This window comes from Colletotrichum costaricense (assembly GCF_030867565.1).
Source record: "Colletotrichum costaricense strain IMI 309622 chromosome Unknown Scaffold_6.1, whole genome shotgun sequence".
Taxonomy (NCBI): domain Eukaryota; kingdom Fungi; phylum Ascomycota; class Sordariomycetes; order Glomerellales; family Glomerellaceae; genus Colletotrichum; species Colletotrichum costaricense.
This window is the reverse complement of record NW_026848235.1, coordinates 904390-925464: the sequence shown is the minus strand read 5'-3', so window position 1 is coordinate 925464 and position 21075 is coordinate 904390. Positions and strand designations below refer to the sequence as shown.

The 21075-nt window shown below is 48.5% G+C and overlaps 7 protein-coding genes across 7 annotated transcripts; 2 read left to right on the top strand and 5 right to left on the bottom strand.

Moving 5' to 3' along the window:
• Positions 1–87: 87 nt before the first annotated feature.
• CCOS01_06521 (aldo/keto reductase) lies at positions 88–1343 on the bottom strand (the record flags this gene model as incomplete). The annotated part of the gene is made up of 4 exons (XM_060454689.1): positions 88–751; positions 832–897; positions 980–1239; positions 1296–1343. 4 exons carry the CDS (start codon positions 1341–1343, stop codon positions 88–90), a joined length of 1038 nt encoding a protein of 345 aa, XP_060314389.1.
• A 2469-nt stretch (positions 1344–3812) lies between these two features.
• CCOS01_06520 (uncharacterized protein) lies at positions 3813–4874 on the bottom strand (the record flags this gene model as incomplete). The annotated part of the gene is made up of 3 exons (XM_060454688.1): positions 3813–3936; positions 4316–4770; positions 4827–4874. 3 exons carry the CDS (start codon positions 4872–4874, stop codon positions 3813–3815), a joined length of 627 nt encoding a protein of 208 aa, XP_060314388.1.
• Positions 4875–7660: 2786 nt separating this feature from the next.
• On the top strand, positions 7661–8784 carry CCOS01_06519 (versatile peroxidase VPL1; the record flags this gene model as incomplete). The annotated part of the gene is made up of 4 exons (XM_060454687.1): positions 7661–8084; positions 8154–8397; positions 8463–8651; positions 8709–8784. 4 exons carry the CDS (start codon positions 7661–7663, stop codon positions 8782–8784), a joined length of 933 nt encoding a protein of 310 aa, XP_060314387.1.
• Positions 8785–9346: 562 nt separating this feature from the next.
• Positions 9347–9841, bottom strand: CCOS01_06518 (uncharacterized protein; the record flags this gene model as incomplete). The annotated part of the gene is made up of 1 exon (XM_060454686.1): positions 9347–9841. One exon carries the CDS (start codon positions 9839–9841, stop codon positions 9347–9349), a length of 495 nt encoding a protein of 164 aa, XP_060314386.1.
• Positions 9842–12683: 2842 nt separating this feature from the next.
• CCOS01_06517 (uncharacterized protein) lies at positions 12684–13511 on the top strand (the record flags this gene model as incomplete). Its single annotated transcript, XM_060454685.1, has 2 exons — positions 12684–13080; positions 13135–13511. 2 exons carry the CDS (start codon positions 12684–12686, stop codon positions 13509–13511), a joined length of 774 nt encoding a protein of 257 aa, XP_060314385.1.
• Positions 13512–14407: 896 nt separating this feature from the next.
• CCOS01_06516 (transmembrane amino acid transporter) lies at positions 14408–15992 on the bottom strand (the record flags this gene model as incomplete). Its single annotated transcript, XM_060454684.1, has 4 exons — positions 14408–15060; positions 15128–15274; positions 15321–15754; positions 15808–15992. 4 exons carry the CDS (start codon positions 15990–15992, stop codon positions 14408–14410), a joined length of 1419 nt encoding a protein of 472 aa, XP_060314384.1.
• A 3120-nt stretch (positions 15993–19112) lies between these two features.
• Positions 19113–20222, bottom strand: CCOS01_06515 (short-chain dehydrogenase; the record flags this gene model as incomplete). Its single annotated transcript, XM_060454683.1, has 5 exons — positions 19113–19327; positions 19395–19711; positions 19782–19888; positions 19956–20114; positions 20181–20222. 5 exons carry the CDS (start codon positions 20220–20222, stop codon positions 19113–19115), a joined length of 840 nt encoding a protein of 279 aa, XP_060314383.1.
• Between the last annotated feature and the right edge of the window lie 853 nt (positions 20223–21075).

The following is a 21075-nucleotide window of genomic DNA, read 5'->3' as shown; positions in this document are numbered from 1 at the left end:
GTTTCTCTCTTATATGGCCTCCGTAACGGGGACACATTTCCAACCGAGTGATGTTGCCCCCTCATTAATCATCTCTCTATTGGTTGTCTATTGATGATTTTCGGGTGTTTGCGCCGTTACCGAGATCCTGAACGTCGAGTTGAATGAAAAGTCGATTCGCCCGCGGTCAAATTCCGACATGTGGAATTCATTTTTTAGTTCTCCCACTACACCAGAAGAACGGATTTGTGGTGTGATAGAAGCCCACTTTCCCAGGACGTCACTTGGTGTTGCACCAAAACCCGAACCCAACATTCCCAGGAAGTCGTACATCGAAACACTCCTGCTATGAAACGGCAGAGGGTCCAAGAACATGAAGCGGGGTTTTTCAGAGATCGAGTGATCTCTAAACACCTTATGCAAATACTTCGCCCGGTGGTTGAATATATTACGAAGCCCCCTTCGCGTCTCTTCGTCTCCGAGTTCCAGCTCACTACCACTTTGGATCCAGTCATGATAGGCCTTGCTATCTTTTCCCTCCTGATAGTGGCGAAAGTCCGGGAAATCGCCGCTACGAAGTGACGTGGTTTCGATGGCAACTTCTGAGTTTCCTATCCCAAAGTTGCTCTTGTCAAAGTTTGAGAGTCCTCTAAACCTGCACCGGGTGCTTTTCGTTTTCTCATCGATCTCTTTCGTAAAACGCCCCAAAATCTCCCAGGCTTCCTTGAATGCTTGGTCTTTGATGACAGCGTGAGCATCATGCAGAAGAATGCTAGAAGAAATATTAGCATACTTCTTGCTTTCAAGTTGCAACCATTCAAGGCGACTGGTCTAATGAGACAGCCATCTTACAGGTCCACATAGTCGAGTTGCAGTCTCTCCAAGGTCTTTTTCATGGTAGTGTCAGCCTCGGATCTCCTAGCGCAGATGTTAGCATAGATCATGTGACATAGCGATTACACATAACGTAGTCATTGGTAGAAAATCAGTGCCATCTCACAGCTTTTGAAAGGTGAAGCGCTTTGACCGAGACGCGTTCCGCAGCGGAGCGTGGACTTTGATAGTCACGAAGAAGTCCTTTCTATCGACCTTACTGTTCTTGATAATCTTGCCGACTTTCCTTTCCTGCTCTTCCACATCCTCAATATGATCAGTGGAGGAGACAATGCCTACTTCCAGAATCTGCCTGAACACGTCCACAAACTTGGCCGAGTAATGACTTTTAACGGAGACGTAGAGTGTTCCACATGCAAGGTCAAGCTGAAGATTGGCATTAGAAAGCAAGTCGATGTGGATGAAGAACTTAGGCCACTCACGACTGGATAATAACGCTCAGGATCTTCCTCTAGCGTTGTCGAGGCCATGTTTGATTTGAGAAAGTAATAGGGGCGAGGATGAAAGAAAGCGATGTTGAGGAAAGGATGGTAAAAGAATCAGTGCAGAGGTTGTCGAAGCTTGTCTTTGTGATGAGCGCGGTCAAGCTTCAATTTGTACTTGTCGCTCAGCCTATTCCAATATGACGGCATGATCCTAGGATCTTTGTTCAATGGTCGCTATTTCATTGAATACGAACACCGGATATCTTCTGAAGAAACAACGATTTTCATCCCTGTTGACTGAAAGCAAACTTCTTTCATCTCTTTGACCCTGAACAGCCAAAACTTTTCACTCAAGCACAGGGTTTTTGCTTGGCTTTCTTCCAGCCAACCATGCATGTGATTTCCCCATTTCTTTGACGTGGAACACAGAAGATCAATCGACGAGACCAACGAAACCCTCACCCACTTATTGAAGTGGGGACTAAATGCTCTCAAAGGAGAACAACGTGGTTGATTTCTTTCTAGTCACACTGTTTTCAAAGTTCGATAACCGTACCGACGGAGAACTCTTGACCAGAACAAAGCACGAACATGGTAAGATTTTTGCAAGGGCAAGAAAGTTCGGAGTTGCGCACATGTGGGCTGCTCTGGACGAAAAGATTTCCGGTCACATGTCGATGTAGACTTCGAAGGTTGCTGCAGTGCAGTATTACTTCCGAAGATGGGTGGCCACGCTCAGAAAAGACACTAATCTGGCTCTGAAGCACTGTGGAAAAGAAGCACTGGGATTCGTGGATATCAATCAAGATTTATGAGGTCTTAGAAATGCTGGAGAGGTAGCAAGTATGAAATTATGAATACCCTAGTTGTATGAGCGCAATTAAAAGAAGTAGACGCTGCCAAATCTCGGTAGAGGCTCAGGAAGTCGAAGATTCATTGCGTTCGGGACAGAACCATGCTTTCGTAGACAATGAAGACGACTTATAGAACACGGTGACTACATCGTGGTATAGGTATGTAAGGCTCATATCGAGTAAGCTTCGCAGTGGACATCAGCTCGACTACCTTATACATGATCCGGGCCCAGCTGCATCCTAGTGTTTGCAAGATGGAGCAGCAGTAGGGAAATTTTGACTTCTGACAGTTGAGATAGATCAGGATTTTGTCTCGAATCTCAGGACAGAATAAGAATCAAGTTAGATTACTTTCTCGATTAAGACAAGTTATTTGGGAAACGGAACTTTGGAAGTATTTTGCGGCTCCAGTTGATTAACTGTTGCCAAATTGTCCAGATTTATGCAAACTACCTACCTAATTTTACACTCTCTTGCCAAGACAATACCGCTTAGTATTGATGCTGCGACACCCTGATCATTATTCCCTTGTAATGCAATGACTCACCTCATACATACACTCTTGATAAACCTACGAGGTTGGTCAAATGCAGCGGGATGAAGGTCGAATTGTGTTCGTGCGTTGCACGTGGTGGTACCGCGGTTAAGGTCTAGACCGGTGAGCCAACCACGGTGATTCAATTCTCCACGACGCTATGGATCACGGCTGGGAATGATCCGCAGCGCGCGCCCTATAATACTTCAAACGAAATCCGGGTCTTGGAGAAGACTGACAAAGTCTGGAGTCTGGGGCGTCAATGCGCATGTGACTAGAGTGTTGGGCTCTGAAACTCCCCATCAGTTGTCTGCAGGCGGTGGTATATTTGCAATCACGTGGGAACCGGACAAGCTATCGTAAAAGACGGTATATTTGCCCAAATACAACTGATTTCGGATGTCTCTGAGTGACTGGCTTTGTCCAGCATCGGTTCTTCGATAGCTCGAGTTTAGTGGTCACACAAAGTACTCCTCCTTGACCAGCTGGTTTCAAGCAGTCTTCTCAGCTTTATGCGCTGTCACAAGTCGAACTTTTGCCTGTCTATTTCAACCATATCCTCATTGGAAATTTTTACGTGAGTATGTATAACCGACATGTTTCAACCGAGCCCGTGCTCAAAGGTTTGTAGAAGAAAATCAATTGTGGAAAGCCATAGAAAACCAAGACGGTCACGCGAAGATTAGACTAGGTACGCGGAGGTTTAACAACACTAATCCACTTCTAATGTCGTGAGAAACAGATTACTACTTCGGATTTCTAGATAATTTGAGTACTTATCCCATCAACTGCAAGACAACGTCAGTAAAGTAGTGGGTACTTACTGTCCGTAAACGTTAGGTAGTTGACAAAAGACGTCAACCCCTTTTGAAGTAGTTATCAAGTATCATCTTGATTGCCCCCTGGTGGTAAGACGATAACGAAACCTTCATTGCATCCTTATACCTGCTAACATCGATCTTTTTCTTGCTCCCTGTTCCGCTCTCTTCTTCGCGTTCTTTCTTTCCTGCCGCCTCTCCGGCCTCCAACCCTATCACCGATCTTGAGACCGGCATTGGATGATTTCCACGTTCCTGTTGACGATCTAGCATCTGCAAGTCTTCTACAGCTTGTCGAATCTCTTCATCATGCGCCATATGCCAGGCGAGAATCATTGTACTTGGCCATGATTTCCCGTGCAGCGCAGTGAGGACATTTGCCGTGTCCATTGTCACCAACTCGAATGGCCATGTACTCTTCTGATTGTGGACTGTGATCTTTGTTTTGGGTACTTTAGCAAGCCGCACAAAGCTGGACTTGGTGTGTTTACGTGCCTCCATCCAGGACTTCAGGTCGGGATAATTGGGCAAGACTAAGGCTTGTTGGTGATAGACGGCTGGGGTTTGGAGTGCTTCGACGAGCACAAAAGTATCATTTTGACTGCTCCAAGGTCTGACTCCAAGAAACTGGGCTCTTCCTTTTCCATCTTTCTGGGCTGTGACCTCTTCTATCAGCTTCTTCCAAACAATCTCGGCTGTTTCGGAAGTGCGGTTCTCATCATGCAGAATAATACTAGCACTGATATCAGCATAGCGCACGTGAGTTGGCTTTCAAACGTGGTGATTGATATAGAGAGGGGGACTTCTTACAGGTCTACGCTTTCGAGCTTCATTGAGGCCAAGGACTCAGTCAAGAACTTATTCAAGAACTTAAGGACTTTCTTTTCGAGGATTTTAGCTTTCTCCTTCGAGTCTTGGACTTCAAGTGTCACGACTTTCGCCTTCGCCTCTTGGGATTTCTCCTCCGCCTCTTGGGATTTCTCCCCCGCCTCTAGGGCTTCCTGTTCCGGTACTTGAACTTTAAGTGACACGAAAAGTTTCTCCCTGGGAATTTTGTCTTTGATCATTGCAATGACCTGACAGAACTTCTGTTTTAGTTCAGAGTCAGGATTCACGTCCTTGCCATCCCTTTTCCGATCGAGGTTGTAAAAGCGGTTTCCCATAATTGTCACGGCTAGGTCCACAACTTCGGAAGTGCTCCGACTTTCTGTGGGATTGTCTTCTCCAATCTTGTAGTAAAGTGTTCCGAATTTAGGGACATCGAGCTGAAAATGTCAAAATTGGTGTCATTTCGAATGCCAATCCATTCCATATTACTTACAATTGTAACAAAAGGGCTATCTCTCGGGTTGTAGTGTGTTGAGTCCATGGTGGAGATTCATAAGGAAGAGTAAAAGACAGCTATGCCGATAACCGAGCTGACTGCTAGGCGGAGAGATTGATGGCGGACGTGCACCGCTCAGATCAGAGCCAGACAACAAGCTAGAACGACCTCCTGAGGAACACAGGCACAGTCAATGGTACGAGACAGATTCAGGAGTTGTTAAAGAGTGTCCAGGTATGAAGTGACTCGGATAAGGCATCCAATAGGCAGTAAGTGGCTTCGCATTCAACAGTCGGCACGGCTCCATCCTTAAGTGCTCTTTGCTTGAAGCTTTCCACAACCAGGGCTGCGAATACCAAAATTCACGAATGTGAACAGCGTTCTTGGTTTCCTGTCGTCCAATAAGAGGCTTTAACCAACTCTTTGACTGAGCACTGAATAGTATGTATTGTTCTTAAAACAAGGATCCCTGGATTGCTTTGATCGTAGCAAACTTCGCCCACCTTTCCCTTTGAATTAGCTGGTCCCGGTCTTCCCTGTGCCTCTCTTCCACTACAAAGAAAATACGAACATATGCAGGCCACTACGTCGCACTGAAAGAGATATGAAAGACATAGCAAACGCGGATGATTCTATGTTCTGTTCAGCGAACAGCCTCTGAATATCAACGCAATGATCGCTGGTTGTAGTCCACTGATGTCGAGGTAGGGCGTCTTGAAAAGCTCCGACTCCCTGTCGAGGCCTCTCGTGTGAGAAGCTGTCAAATACCAAGGTGGCCTCGAATGCGGCTGTCAGACCTCAATGCGCATATCTGATGATTCCGATCTCAATCAATCGACTTCTCGTTTTCATTAGCCGTCCTGCATATGAGAATGGAAGATCTTTCTCTTCCTTGGTAGCTCTGTTAAACCTGCTGAGACCCATTTCCTCCAATTCTCGCAGTTGTTTCTGTGATACTGGAACGCCTGTCTCGAGTACCCCTTCAGCTTCTGGATCCCTTGATCACTGACTCGTGGGCAATGTAGATGAACCATCCCAGAATACCATGACGGATGGACAAACTCTCTGTGGAACGCAGCGTGAAATTCTCCTTCTCTAATAATCCAACGCAAGGTCGAGTAATCTTCATAGCGGTGGATTTTAGGGGGCCAGGGAAGCAGTGAACTCCGACCCATATCCTGTCTCGTCACAATGCTCCGGCCTCGAGCTACGAGCCTCGCAATCTACTGCGAGCTGAATTCTAAGGTGAACACCGCCAGACTTATGCAACCTCGCCCCTACTCCATTTCTTACCTCTCTACATTGCAAAAGATTGATTGCAAACCGCGTGGCTGGTATTTCGTGCTGCTCCTGAACAGCTAGGTACTCCACGCTTTGGCCATGCATGGAAGGAGGTTGAGGTGAATTGCAATGCAATGGGGGTCCAGACCATGGCTTCGGACGAAAGCAGCCAATCATGGGGCCTTGAATCTGCATGACGCTGCAGACATCGGCCGAGAAATGGTGCGTAGCGCCCGTGCCCAGTCTGCACCTCCAGAGACGTCTTTCGGATCGTGAATAGACTGGCCAAAGCCTGTGGTTTGGTGCGAGGCACTGGGCCTCTGTGGAATCAGTGCGCATGCAACTGGGGTAAAGAGTTCTGGAACCCCTCGCCGGTCGAGCTGTGTGTTACGCAGGTCGATGTCTGGCCCGCAGATTAGGTACTTGGCCAAGGCGCCGTATTAGACCCTGTCTTACCCGACATGCTGGCCGTGAAAGTCACACTGCAAATGCGCATGTCAGCTTACCTCTAGACGATCAGTATGGGAGACTTGAACTCTTTTCACATGAGGAGCTTGGGTTCTCATCTGAAAGTCGGTGGTTGACGCCGTATGGCTGGTCTGAAGGGCAGACTATCAACGATAGACTTTGGCCGAAGGCTGTTGACATAATCGCCGACTGAACTTCATTGACTGACTGATATCAGCGCTACACGGAGCCGTTGAATCTTGATAATTAAGCGTCAAGACCTGTGATTTACCCGGTGGTCTGGTCAGGACTCGGCTGCGGCTTGATCCCGTTTTACTCACGCAACCACTTGTTGCACGTGGATTCTTCTACTGGCATATACGGCGAATAGATATAGTATCTGCAGTACAGCCTTAGTGGAATTGATAGAGAATGAAAGGTCTCAGGACCCATGGCACTGGATGCGCTCTGTTCCTGTGTTTCACGATCGACCCCTTCCCCTTTTGTGCTTCTTTGTCCATGTCCATGCGGCTCTCTTTACCTTCAAACTACTTTCCTTTTGGAAATGGTGCCTCTCTCATTGGTTCGAGATACCTTTGGCGTCAATGTGTAAGCGCACTAATAGCTTTAGCTCTGCCGGACCTGCTCAGCCGCCACCGAGAATACAATGTCCGTTTCGCATGCCGTTAGACGCTAGAGACTTCGGATTCCGTAAGCTTCCCAGGCTGTTGACAACACCCGATTTACAACACTTTGCAGTACAATGAAGCCTGGCTAAGAGGCATGTCAGCAGCGATGACAGTCCAAGTGCCTTCGGCTTGCCCATGGGGTAACCATACCACCGGGGCCGACATGATGGCTTGACCTTGCCGCCGGACTTTCTGATGCGTCTGGATCGGATCGAAAGTGCATGCGAGAAAGTGAGAATGTCTGAGAAGAGCAGAGATTTTGAGTCGTTCTTCACATCTATAAAGATGGTGTATTCACATTAAGAATTCTGACTTCTTGGCATCCTCTCTCAGCATCTTCCACAGCAACCACTGCCAAGACACTGCACGTCTTCCTTCCCGTCGACCGCATCATCGCCCCATCTTTCTTTCGTAATGCACGCTTCAAGCCTCCTTCTCGCTGGCCTCTTGGCACTCGCCAATGCCGCAGTTCTCCCCCACGCTGAAGATGCCTCTTCTGGTGCCGTCGTCGCAAAGGATCTTGACACTCGCGGCGGAGCCAAGTGCCCAGCAGTCTGGAAGCAAGTCAACACTGAGCTCAACTCTCTCTTCATGAGTGGTCCTCAGTGCAACGATCTCGCACGCGCATCCATCCGCGCAATCTTCCATGACTGTGGCTCCTGGGACACCTCCCAAGGCCTCAACGGTGGCTGCGACGGCTCGCTAATTGTCGGTGTCAACCCTGATGTCGAACTCAACAGGAGCGAGAACAGGGGCCTGCAGAAAATTGCCGGTGTTCTACAGGGTCTTGCAACCAAGTACAACACTACCGTTGCGGACATGATTGTCTTCGCTGGAAGTAAGTCTCACTATGAAATCAGGAAAGCCACGTGGGAAGTATTAATTTTACTGATCTCCCACACCTCAGATGCCGCAATCTTCCTCTGCCCCGGTGGGCCCAAGGTGAAGACCTTCATCGGCCGTGCGGACAGCACCACATCTGCCAAGAATGGTGGCTTGCCCGACGTCTTTGCCTCCGCCGACGTGCTCGTTGCACTCTTCCAGAAGAAGGGCCTTGACGCTGAGGCTCTTGCTGCGCTTCTGGGGGCTCACAGCACCTCGACGCAAAACTTTGTCGATACGACCAAAGCCAACGCGTCCCAAGACTCAACGTAAGTCGCCTCATCATGTCATGAAATTCAACATCGTTATACAAATGCTGATCATTCACTACTAGGCCTGGAAAATGGGACGTCAGCTACTACAAGGAGACATACGACTTCGCGACTAAGGGCACTGCTGCACCGGGCGTCTTTGTGTTCCCGTCGGACTCCAAGATCTCCACCTCTACCTCTGGAGACATCGGAAAGAAGTTCCAGGGCTTCATCGGACAGCAGAATAAGTGGAGCAGCAGCTTTACCAACGCGTGAGTTACTCCATGATGAGAAAACTGTATGTATGCTCGATTACTGACGCGGAGTAGCATGGAAAAAATGGCACTGTTTGGAAATGATAAGAACAACCTGGCCGATTGCACCGACAGTATCACCAGGCTCTGAGTTCTTAAAGCGCTGGCTCGGCGTTGATCGCATGTGCTGAACGTGGCGATGATTTGATGTTAATATCTTATTCTTTGGGGGCTGTACGTTAGCTGCCGGTGTGGTAGATCTCCCGATCTCACGAGATTAATGACGTGATAGAGTTTAATGATTAATGTTCAGTATTATAAAATATTAGACAAAAATACGTACTCTGACCTGACCCCAAATGACTTGTAGTTTGAATTTCGGCTTCAAACGAAAGATACCATATGGCTAAAACAAATTGCACATTACTATCGCTACTTAGGTTTGATTCTCGGATTTCTTGCGCAAATTCTGTATCTTGGACTCTGATCCCAGTAGACAAGATAGGTTAGTGATGGAATGAATTGAACGTGCACTCCCACATGTACCTAGGTATATCAAGTGTGTTCATAAAAGTCCTTTGGATGTATATTATTCCGCAATAACCAACTCTCTTTGAATAGTTGTGGCTATATGAAAGATAACACCTGTCTTAGATCTTTCGTGAACAAGACAACACATAAATAACAAACGATCTCTCAAATCCACTCGAGTTTTAAACACCCAAATCAGCAAGTGACTTTTGTCCTTCATCCGTGAACATCATCCTGCCGTTGAAGTACCCAACAAACCAAACCCCCAGATACCGCCAGTGCCACCACCAGAAATGGTCCTGAGCACCAAACCATCCGAACACGAGATCCAAGTTATAACATAGGTTGTTACACGCTCCTAGAACCAGGACGCTCAGGATTGCGATGAAATGGACTGCTCGCTTTCCGTAGATGCGATCGACAATGAAGGCGTTGATGAGGCCTCCCATGGCGCCTCCCATGCCCAGAGGGCAAAACACGATGGTCCACATGAACTTAGGGAACATACTGCGCCATCCTGAAAAGGCAGCGATGCTGACTATGAGCATTGCAAGTTCGAAGACAAGGGAATTGAGCCAGAAGAGGAGAAATGGACGGAGGTAGATAGCACGTCGCTTCGAGGCTGTGGTTTTGTCCTCATCAGCAGTTACTACTATCTGATAGACTGGTTGAGACATGGTTGGCGAGTCTTCTTCGACGATTCTGTAAAGTTTGATCGTCGATATGTTTGGGGTCTCGGGAAGATGTTTGCACAGGTTGGAAGATGTAAGGCTTCGAACGTAGGAAGCTGAGGCTGTATTTGAGATATGAGCTCAGACACAGGGGATACCTCAGGTAGTCAGGTCGGTTGAGTTTCTTTTGTAGTTCCACATCTAATACTTTCTCACATGGATATATGGAAGAATTCAGACTGGGAGGAAAGTACCAGCCGAGACGGATTACTAAACACGACCAATGATATCCTCGGCTGTCTTCTCACAATATACCCCGCGATGCGATACATCTGGCCATACATCAGACGACTTGGTTCTCATTCGTCGTAACTTATTGCTAGCCCCTCGAATGACCTTTAGTAAATTCACGCATCCCTCGGATACACCATTCAAGGATTAGTATTCTCTATTTTGAGTTCAATTAAAGCTGAGAATGGGAATTTCTAGCTATAGTTGAGGTAAGTAGGTGGAAATGTACTGTGTTAATCACACAGAGGTCTCATGTACATCAATGCATCACCAAGAAGTGACTAGAAGCTTTCACCGTTCCATATCTGGAAGTCCTAGAGCGGTGCTGAGGTCCTCACGTTTTTCAAGAATCCAAAAAGTGATCGAATGAATGCCCGAGCTCCATGACGCTGAGTCGAGGTGTGATGAAGAAAGAAATGTCCACTATGGAAGATGCGTCTATGGTCAACGTCTCCTCAGTTTTCTGAGTACTAAGGTACTAATAGATAGTGGCTTTATCCCGGATCTCCGAGGCCGACCTGGCAGGAACACCTGAGCTATTCTATTTGGTGTGAGTCAACATCTTGGCCGTTACCTGAGGTATCTGAAGACACATATCAGTATGTTGCATCACTGCTTCTCTGTCTCTATGTGCCGTCCAGCGCCAGTTCCTATACCTCACCTACTGCTTAGCTTGACTTACCAATAATGATGTGCGGCATATATAGTACTCTGCCGAAATCAAGAACATAGTCTGGGCTGAAGGACCTTATCCGTCACCTTTGAGCAAAGTCCTACCTGAGGTGGATGGGAAAGACTTGCAGTTTCCTAGAAGACATGGAAGCGTTTAAAACGAACGTGTATGATTGTTAGATATCCTGATAAATGAGAAGTTGATAACATCAAATCGCGGCAGAACTGAAAAAGACGGGGAGATCTTCAGAAGTTGCAACAAAATTTGTCTGCAAAGATCCACGGCACTTCCTCTGACTTATATTGCACACCGAGACCTGCATGGTCTTGGGGGGTGGTAACAAGCTGGCTGCAACAGAGGAAAGAAGAAAACATGAGGGCCATGTTGCACTTAGCACTTAGAATGATCTACGGCCTCTACTTGGCGTAATACTATTCTTCTCTCCGAAATTACATGTTCAGAGGGGGTCTCGCCGTGGTCTACGATGGGCTCGAGCGCAAAGCTTCGGCTGTTGGAACCAGACACATTTGCCGGACGAGCTGCTTGTCCGAGTGGAGCTGACAGAACGCAGGAGGAATGATCCGTGAGTCCAGTTTCACGAGGCTGAATTGGCTTCTTCGGACGGCCAATACACTATCAGCCCTCAAATTCTGTCCGTGCCAAAAGCTTCTCAAGCCTCCAGCTTTTCAACTCCATCTGCACGTTGCAAAAGCGGGTGGTTAGCCACAGCGGGAAACACCGAAACCAACCTCAGCCGCAAGGCAGCGCCATGATGCTATACTTCACAACCGACCTCTCATATGCCGGCCCTACGGTTTCTTGTTTGGAAACAATGAGGTGGGCGAGTTGCGGGAGCGGCTGAAGTTCTGTGCACAATTGCACTAATTGAGTCACGAGCAGGGCAACGAAGATGTGCACAGCTCTTCCGCAATGAAGTTTCCAGAATGGGCCGAAGTTGAAATGGAAGCTACTACAACGCGCTTATCCTGACTGTGTTTGAGGTTGTTTGCCATGAATGCAGCCAGGACAATCATAACAGTCTGAGCGAGCCTCGAGACAAGGTCTAGAACAACGCGAAGCCAAGCACTCTGATCTGTGGCATGCTGATTAAGGCCAATCCATCAGGTCTTTGCGCCAGCTGAAAGCCTGTCTGAATCAGCCATTGTGATCCTTCTGAGCCGTTCGGCGAGACAGCTGCCAAGCCGCACGCGGTCAGTCACAACGCCTGTGTTCGCCCGCGAGCAACTAGACTTGGAAGCCTGCGCAGAAGAGTTTATTACTGCTAGACATGCATGTAGACTAGTGCTTAGAAAGAAAAGTCCCCTCCAATTTCTCGAAATATGACTCGGTTTGGGGTGCACAGGATGTGGCGCGTTCCTGATTAATCCCCCCAGGTTCGCGCCATGTCCGCATAAAAAGAAACGGCTTGATCTAGCGTGCGCGTGGCGCCCTCACCACCCGCCGCTGATCATTTGCCGCGCACCAAAAATCGATCATGGTCAGATCCTATGCTTGTCCGAGCACAAGGCTAGAGGGAGGGAAAGGAAGACAATCGGAAAAAATAGCAATTGCGCCGGCGTTGTTTGAGAAATCTTAGCCGCCATCGCCCGTTATCCCACACACGTGAGTTTCTATCTCGCGCCTAAGATTATCTGGGGTAACTCAGGGGGTTGAGAAGAAAGTCAGAGCGATCTACAACTCTGGGATGGCCAAGTTGGCATGGATATATAAACACTGCACATGGACTGTCGATCTCCCATGTCTAGATCATCAGTCAACTGCATCAAAACAGCCACCCGCCTTCAAAAGCCTGCTTCCTCGTCCTCTCCAACATCACTCGCTACCAGTCACTCTTTGATTACTCTCATTCCAACAACCATCAGAATGAAGTTCACCACTCCCATCGTCTTCCTCGCCGCTGGCGTCATTGCGACCCCTACCCCCGAGCTCTGCGCGCGTGAGCTCAGCCAGGTCAACACCATCATGACCACCGTCCTCAATGGCATCCAGAGTCTTGATGGTTCGATCTGCGCCTACGCTGGCGGTGATGGCAAGGACCTCGAGGATGCCTCTTCCACCATGCTCACCACCATCCGCACTGCCACTTACAACGCGGTTGCCATGTTGGCTCTGACCATGGATGAGGCCATCGCCTTCCAGCCCCTCTCTGACGAGCTCAACGCCGCTGGCGACAAGCTTCTTGTTGACCTGAGCGACAAGGTTCCTTCGTTCGCCCAGGCAGGTATCTGCGACAGCACTCTTTCCTGGGTTGCTCAGATTGGTAAGTCGCTTTCATGGCGCAGGGTTCCAAGACCACGCCGCTAACATCTTCCAGGCGGAAACGTCCACACTTTGATGACCTCCATCTCCACCAAGTTCCCTGCCGGTGGCAAGGGTGGCGATGAAATCACTCACTTCGATGGTATCTTCCAGGAGATGCAGGACAAGCTCAGCACCTGCGCTACCGGCGGCAAGGGTTCCTCCGGATCTTCCGGCAGCTCCTCCGGCACCGGCACCGGCAACGACAACAAGGGTGTCGGAACCGCCACCAAGGCCGTCACCGCCGCTACTGCCACCGCTTCCGTTACTGCCCACACCAACGGCACCCGCGGTGCTTCTCCCACCGCCACCACCGTTGTCACTGCCGGCGCTGCGCTGATGACCTTCTCCGGTGCCGGCTTGGCTGCCGCCATCTTCGCTCTCCTTCTGTAAATTTGCCTCGTGCAATTCCGAAAGGACAACAAAAAATAGCCGCTGGGGGCCGCTGGAGGGTGGAACTCTGCACATATGTGACCGAACTTCTTGTTTATACGGGGCTGCCCATACACGCGCGCACCTCGATGAAGTCATGATTTATTTTAACAGGAGGGGCTTGTTCTTGCAAATAATGTGTAGTCTGTCACATAGATACCAACAAGAATTTCAAACAATTTAATCCACAAACACACTTTCTTCGTGCTGAATTTAAGTGAGATGACATGCTGCAAGGGATGTGAACATTGTCTCTGTACGACGAGGTGCTTACCAACCAGGCGCACCCTAGCTTGCAGCAAGTGTATCACGCCTCTGAGGTGCTGCAAGGCCTGCGTCAAAAAGTCTGGAATAGATGTTTGCACTGCATGCGATTTGCCAACTTAGCAGTAAGCTGGGCTTGAAAAAGGAAACCCATTGCCAGTCATGACTTAGACACGGCTTGCAATGCTTGTAATAAAATTACCCAGGCGTGCCGGGGTGCGTGGGTGCCAGGCAACCTGGTCCGAGAGCTGGAGAACTTATTCCCCGCCCATTCCCGTTTCACCGTGCGTATCGCAGACTTTCTGCCGAAGTAATATTGGACGACTGTATTGCCCCTTGCTCGTGCTAGTAAAGTAATAAATTAGGTCCAAAAAACACGTCTGAGGCAGTCGGCCACAGTCAACTTCCGTGCAGTCACCAACTCAAGATACCGACCAGCCATGACGTTAGGTCGAAAACACACAACCATAAATTTAGTTATGGTTCATTAGAAGACCCTTGCACCGTGACTTGAATGATAGAGATGTCGCATTATAGTAATACACAGGACTCGACTACGTATATCAATGTCCCCAACTAAGATGGTAGGTACCTCACTCTGCGGCGTTGCTGGCGCATGTCCAAGGTTTCGCGGAAGATCCACCCTTCGCGATGGACTCAATAGAGACCCACAATCCAAGAACACAAAGCAGGATTCCCACAAGCAAAAGTAGCGAAGACCCCGCGAACCGGCATTTCTGCTGCCAGGTCGAGAACCAGTTACCGTTGTGCATCCAGAGCCAGAAAATACCTGGCAGTCCAAAGGAGAACCAACTGGCAAAGGCAGCAGAGACCAGCCCCAGTAGATTGTTGAAGACGGGGATGGATTCAGATATCACCATGCCAATTCCCCAGATACCCAGAGTGATGAGAAGCCAAGAGATTGTCGATACTCGGGTTCTTCTGACAACATGCTTAGTGTTACCAAAGATACGTGTGAACACGTACTGAGAAGCAACGTGGGCGTAAATAACGGCAGCGATGGCAATCGTGGGAATAGCAACGCCCCAAATCGCTTTCCTGATAGTTGCGCTACCTGCTGCAGATAAAGCCGGCGAGGGAACATCGGGGCCCACGTAAACGTAGATAATGACGGCAGCGATAATATAGAGGGTTGTATCCGTGATCTGAAGGAAGGCAAGTGCTTTTGGCCAATCGTCGGGGTTCTTGAATTCGGCGATAACGCTGAAAAAGATCGAATGGCTTGCTAGAAGGGGATTTTGTGAGCAGAAGTCCGTATGGTTTCTGATCTTTTCATTGTGTGGATTACTCACAGAATGCACCTGCAATGTTGGTGACAGCCAGAAAAGCGGGAGAAAAGCCGAGGGACTTGAAGACGTCAATCGACCCACTTCCAATGGGCTTCTCGATGGCAACGTCAATGACCGTGATTAGAACAGCCACCACGATAGATACGCAGGCTTGCGGAAGTTAGCAACCATTCATGGCAATTAATTGATGACTCACAAGTTGCTGACATCCAGCTCGTCCACTTCAAGGTCCTAGGAACGTTGAAGACCCAGAACACCAGCATTCCAACAGCAGCCCAGACGACGGTACATGTTGTACTATTCGTGAGAGTATTCATGCAAATAGTCCACATGAGAATGTGACCTCCCATGAGGAAAACCTGCAGAATAGTCTGGGCCCATCCGAAGACCTCTCGGAAGATGCCACCCATACCAATGGGCCTTCCAATTAACTCGACCGCATCGCCGAAGTGCTGGACGAAGGGGTACTGTTTCCGGAAGTCGGCGAGGAGAAGACCAGAGTAGGTCGCAAGAGCGCTGATTACGCAGATGAGAATGACTCCGGGGACCAGTCCAACGGTTGCAAGGACGGACGGAAGCGATAGAATTCCTAGAGAGACTGTCTCTGCGACGAGGACGATGCCTCCTTGCCTGTACCAACGTCAGCATATCTCTAGGTAAATCTTGCTGTAGAAGAAGCCTACAGCCAATGTAATGTCTTGAAGTTGATCAATTCGCCTTCTTCCTTCTCGATGATGCCGCCCGAGCCCGTCGAGAACGCAGGTGGCGCAATGGGATCTTGCTCATGGCCTTTTGATCCTTGATGGCTGGGCAAATCTTGACGCTCAGGATCGACAGGCGCTCTCATTGCTTCAGCCTCGTTCCCCATGATTTCTGTATTGCGCAATCCGGGGTAAGACTCGGTAAGTAGGAACCGAGTGGTGGGAGATCCTGGCCTCGATCGCGATTCCCTCACAATTCGACTTGCTGAACCGCGGAGAAGGTGGAACCAGTCAGGCTCGGTGGAGCGTTCGAATAGACTCGATCGAAATCAACAGGCCAACATTAACACGCAACTTGGATCGGTGGAGAAATGGCTTGTTCCTGCAGCGGTTAACTTTGAGGGGCCCCGGATTCTGAGTTGTTCGGGAACGGTTCTCGTCGGCATATGTTTGAGGGAAGAATGTTTTCAAGAAGACGACATTCCGGTTCCTCTCACCTTCGGCAACTTTGGATTGACTCACGCGGGTTCATTCCGCGCCGTCTGAGCCGACCAAGGCGTGAATGACATTCGGCTCAAGATTTTCTGACACGATAAAAAAGAAAAGGCATTACTGGATCCGGAACCTCCGCCTAGAGAATGGGACGGCGGGCGAAAATTCAGCAGTTCTTGTTACGTCTTTCAATCCACTTTTGGCCCGCACGGGGACGCCAAGATCCGCCTTGTTCTCGCCAGCGGCAAGTTCAGCGGTACGACTTTGGCGGTTTCGCCTCACAATGAAATGTCAGTAAAATATGTGCCTTCTGTGAGCCTTATTTAAGTTTAATTATGATCAGGGGTGTTGTCGTTGCCGACGGAAATCTGAATGCTATATGTTTTGATGTAATGCATGATAAAGTAGGTCAGCTTCTTTGGAGTTACAGTTGGATTGGCAGGTTAATTCGACGAGCTGGGAAGCAAACCTTAACTTCCCCCTTAACCACCAAATCTATTAGCGCAATACTTGACTCGCAAGTACAAATATCACAGAAGACATTGGCCTGGCCGCTCAAAAGGGTCAACCAAGCACGATGGACGCCCTGGAGATCAGGTTCTCGACGAGATCAGTTCCTATCGCCCAACTGGCATCGCTTTGGATTCAGACTTTTCTACTCATTTGTGGGTCATTAGTCACTCGGCCCAGATGATCTCATAGCGGCGGGTGATCTGCCCAAGACTGCGGGCTGGCGGCAGCACTTTAGCCAAGTAACATTGTGGGGAAACAGGGGACTTGTCCGCTATGGGCCCCCACAGTTGAAGTCAGGGTCCAGAGGCTTGGAGCTTGGGTCTCAGCTCTCAAACAACACGAAATGCCCAACGGTGAGAATGCTTATCTTCTGAATGATCCCATTGGAGGATAGCACTATCTACTTGTTGCGGATCTCAAGATTTTGTTTTCAAGATTGTTTTAGTAAGTAAGTGTGAACAATTCCAATCAGATACTCGACTGTAAATGTCCTTGTATGAGTAAGGGACAACGTGAAGGGAAAACCCCTTTCGTGAGATTTCCAATTCTGAATTTGCAAATTGGATTTCCAGCATGATGGATTAGCACATTCCAACGTCGCCATCAATTCGTGAGGCAAATGCGCCATATCTACTTGACTGAGATTTGTTGATGGATAGGCATAGACTTATTCTCACACTAGATGGGAAGCGAGTGGACAAGGAGCGATTCGCGTTTTCTGGCTTTACACGATAACCCTAATTCGAGGATAACACTAGAAACAGCCTGTCCAGAGCAAATTATGTTGGTGTCAAGTCAAAGCCATAGCCATTTTCCCTCTGTTTTCCTCGTCCTTCAAGCTGAGTTGAATGTTCAAACAGCGCAAGTGCCCGTCTCGCAAAGGCAAGGTTTACCAGCCGCAGCGCAGTTCGAGCCGTACGACCAAGTATTATCAGCAGCGCAATGCATCTTGAAGTTTTCAAAGGGTTAATATAGGCTTCCAATCAAGTTCTCCGCAAACTTCTCCCTACTCTTCCAAACGTATCATATGTCTTCAGTTAAATTCGCATCTGATCTGGCCGACAATCTCGCAATGTGCGCTTGGTGGCACGCCGCACTCGCGCTTCAACAGAGTGGTTGACAGAGCTTAACCCGTGAAGACTGGAAATGAATCCAACGTGATGCAAGTAGGTTCTGAGTTTGATGGTGAACATAAGCAACTTAGCTAAGGGATATGGCCTTACTTATTGAAATTATCATGTTGTCTTTGTTTATGGCAATATGAGCCCCCACGCCGTATTCAGAGCAGTCCATGTCTCGGTTGTGACCTGGAACACAACAGTACAAATCATTCGACTGGTATTACCTTAGTTCGTTGAATTCAGACAATTAATTTCAATCTAAAGAAGAATGTCTATGACCTGGTAAGGCTGGTATGGTGTCGGAAGAAGTACCAGGTACTTGATATTACCGCTTGAGTCTTGACAGCAGATGTGTACTTGGACACTGCAGGTCGTCAGCATCGTGAGACAGCAGATCATATGCAGTGATAATGATCACAACGGAGCCCCTGTGCATCATAAGATAGTTTATCAGCATTGAGATATCTAGGTGTCAGTGTCATGTAGAAGTTAAGAACGAGAAGTATTGGTAGTTCCCCTCGTGGCAATGTGGTATGAGTTGCTTGTCCTCTGTGTAGTCTTAGGTAAAATCAGCGATTATAAGAGGAACAGACTGATTGCACGCTCAGTTGAATTAAGTTACCTTTCTTGATTATATCATCGTGGGCAAGCAGACTCATCCAGTAAGGTGCCTCAAGAAGCATGTGTGCGTGATATGTAGTCCAGGCTGACCTGTACCGCAGGTCAGCTGATGTTTCAGTAAGCTGAGTAACCTGCATGCACGTGTAATGAGTTCTCACGATGACAAGGGCTGTATGACGAGCGCTGTACTTCGACAATCGTGATCTAGCTGATGTGATTGTCGCCTAAAACAATACTCGATTTCAAAAAGAGTGGCCATGAGTTAGTAAGTGAGCTCTTTCCCCAAAGGTGTACCTGTCTAATCAATTGCCTCCACTACAATCACAAGTATGAATCACGGGCCATGGCTTTACTTTCCACACCTCTCTGATTGCCATTCTAGGATTATTCCATAGGTCCTGAACTAGTAAAGAGTCGAATATTGGAGGTCTTCGGTATTGGGAAGCAACGAGTGATGGTTCTCTACCCGACTGACTGCAAACATTCGACAATCATACGTCTCAATTCTGGACCGTTGAGCACAATGAATTCATGTGTCCTTCAAAGAGCAACGCTTCCTGCGCCGGCCTCCAACCATCTCTTGGTGCCCAAGTGAGAGATGAACTCGCCACCTCTACCGTTCTCAAGACTAGAATCGTAGATGACCTTGAGAACATCATTGACAGAGTCCTCCGGAGTAGCGAGCGCAACACCGGGCGCATACTCGTTGAAAATGGCACCGGTCTTCAGAAAGTACTCCTGGTGCACTTCGCTTACTGAAACAAATGATGGTTAGTTTCGGGACTAAAACTGTCATAGTCCACCATGGTCAGAGGGGCTTACGCTTCTGGTTGTGTCCAGTGTCCACAATTCCGGGGCAGATGCTCATGAAAAGGACTCCGTCTTGGGCATACTGGGCGTGGAACTTGCTCACGGCCATGTTCACGCCTGTCTTGCTGATGGAGTAGGGGGCGCTGACTTCGAGGCGGTACTGGTTAACCATCTCATGATCGGCCATACCGGAGCTGATGGCAATGACTTTCTTGACATCTCCCTTGAGTATCAACGGCAAGAAGAGGCTAAATAGGTGGACATTGCCAACGACATTGATCTTGAAACTCTTCAATAGATCTTCTTCAAGCTCTTCCGGCTTTTCAGCTCTGAAAGAAGTCCAATGTCAGTTAATGATTGATCACTGGGGATTATACTATGCCTCTACGAAAGACGTACTGCTTTCCAATAGGGAGCCAGGTCGAGATAGGCGAGACATATGCTGCGTTGGCAATGAGGTAGTCAAGTTTGCCTCCGGTGATCTTGGAGACTTCCGGAACCGATTTCTATGCAAGCTACATCAGCTTCCGAGACCAAGGCTTCAGTGTTTTGTGCCAATTAGAATTTGCAAACCTTGATGCTTTCGTAGTCGACTAGCTCGAATTCCACGATGTGAATATTGGGACGGTCTCCGAGCTCCTCGGCAATCTTTTTCTCGACAGCAGCCTTATCGCGAACGCTGCCAATCACGGTATTATTGGCGTCCTCGGATAATTTCTTGAGGAATCCCCACTGTCATTCTGGTCAGTTCCATCTCTTCAAACACAAAAGTCAAGGAAAGCTCAAGGGCTGACGTACGCCAATGCCGCGGTTGACTCCTGTGATGAGATAGGAAGGCATCTCTGAGTGTGTATGGTAAGCTTCCAACGTGATGTGGTAGAGAAATTGGTTTTACTAGCTGTCGAGGTTGAATGCTGAATCTGCTGGCGTAGTTGATGTGATGAGCCCAAATGATAAGAAGCACAGAGGCATCATGGCAGTTTATATACACACGTATCCTCTTCAATCTCGTATGTTCGGTTTCCGTGCCCCTCCCGAGTTCGAGCATGGAATGAGTAATGTGATTGGGCCTTGCCCAAAACGAGTGCAACTTCCAACGAGATTATGCAGGCTGGAGGGACGCTTTCCACATTACCCTGGACGCTATCAGAGGGTTACTCCAACCCGGCGCCACATCATTGGGAGTTGCTGACGCTCGTGAAGGCGAAGGTTTCCACAGTCATTGCACATCTGGTAATGAAAGATGCGCACCCGCCCGAAACGTGGAGGGAATTTCTCTGATCATCATCGAATTCTAGATCGCATGAGTAAGCAATCGCATGCACAGTGACGCTAGGAGAACTGCTACCATTGCGTCTCGCAAAAAGATGCCCACACTCTTCGGTGCTTATGTTCCCCATGCAAATTTAATTGGCTAGTCTGTTGATACGCTAGGGTGAGCATCCTTCGCAAAAAGTTGCCCAGTAAAATCGTCAGTCGGAAGTTTCCTAGCGTCTACCCTGGTGAATTGCGCTAAGATGGCGTGCATCTTCGACCCCTGAGACAACGCCGTCTCGCCCGCTTAGAAATCAAAAGCGAACAGTGGTCAGCTTCGTCCTTTCTGAATGATCTACCTAGAAACCAGTCAGCAAGCAACTTTTTGCGAATGAGTCTGTGATCATATTCCCCTTCTCGATTCGGGATCACCTCATTC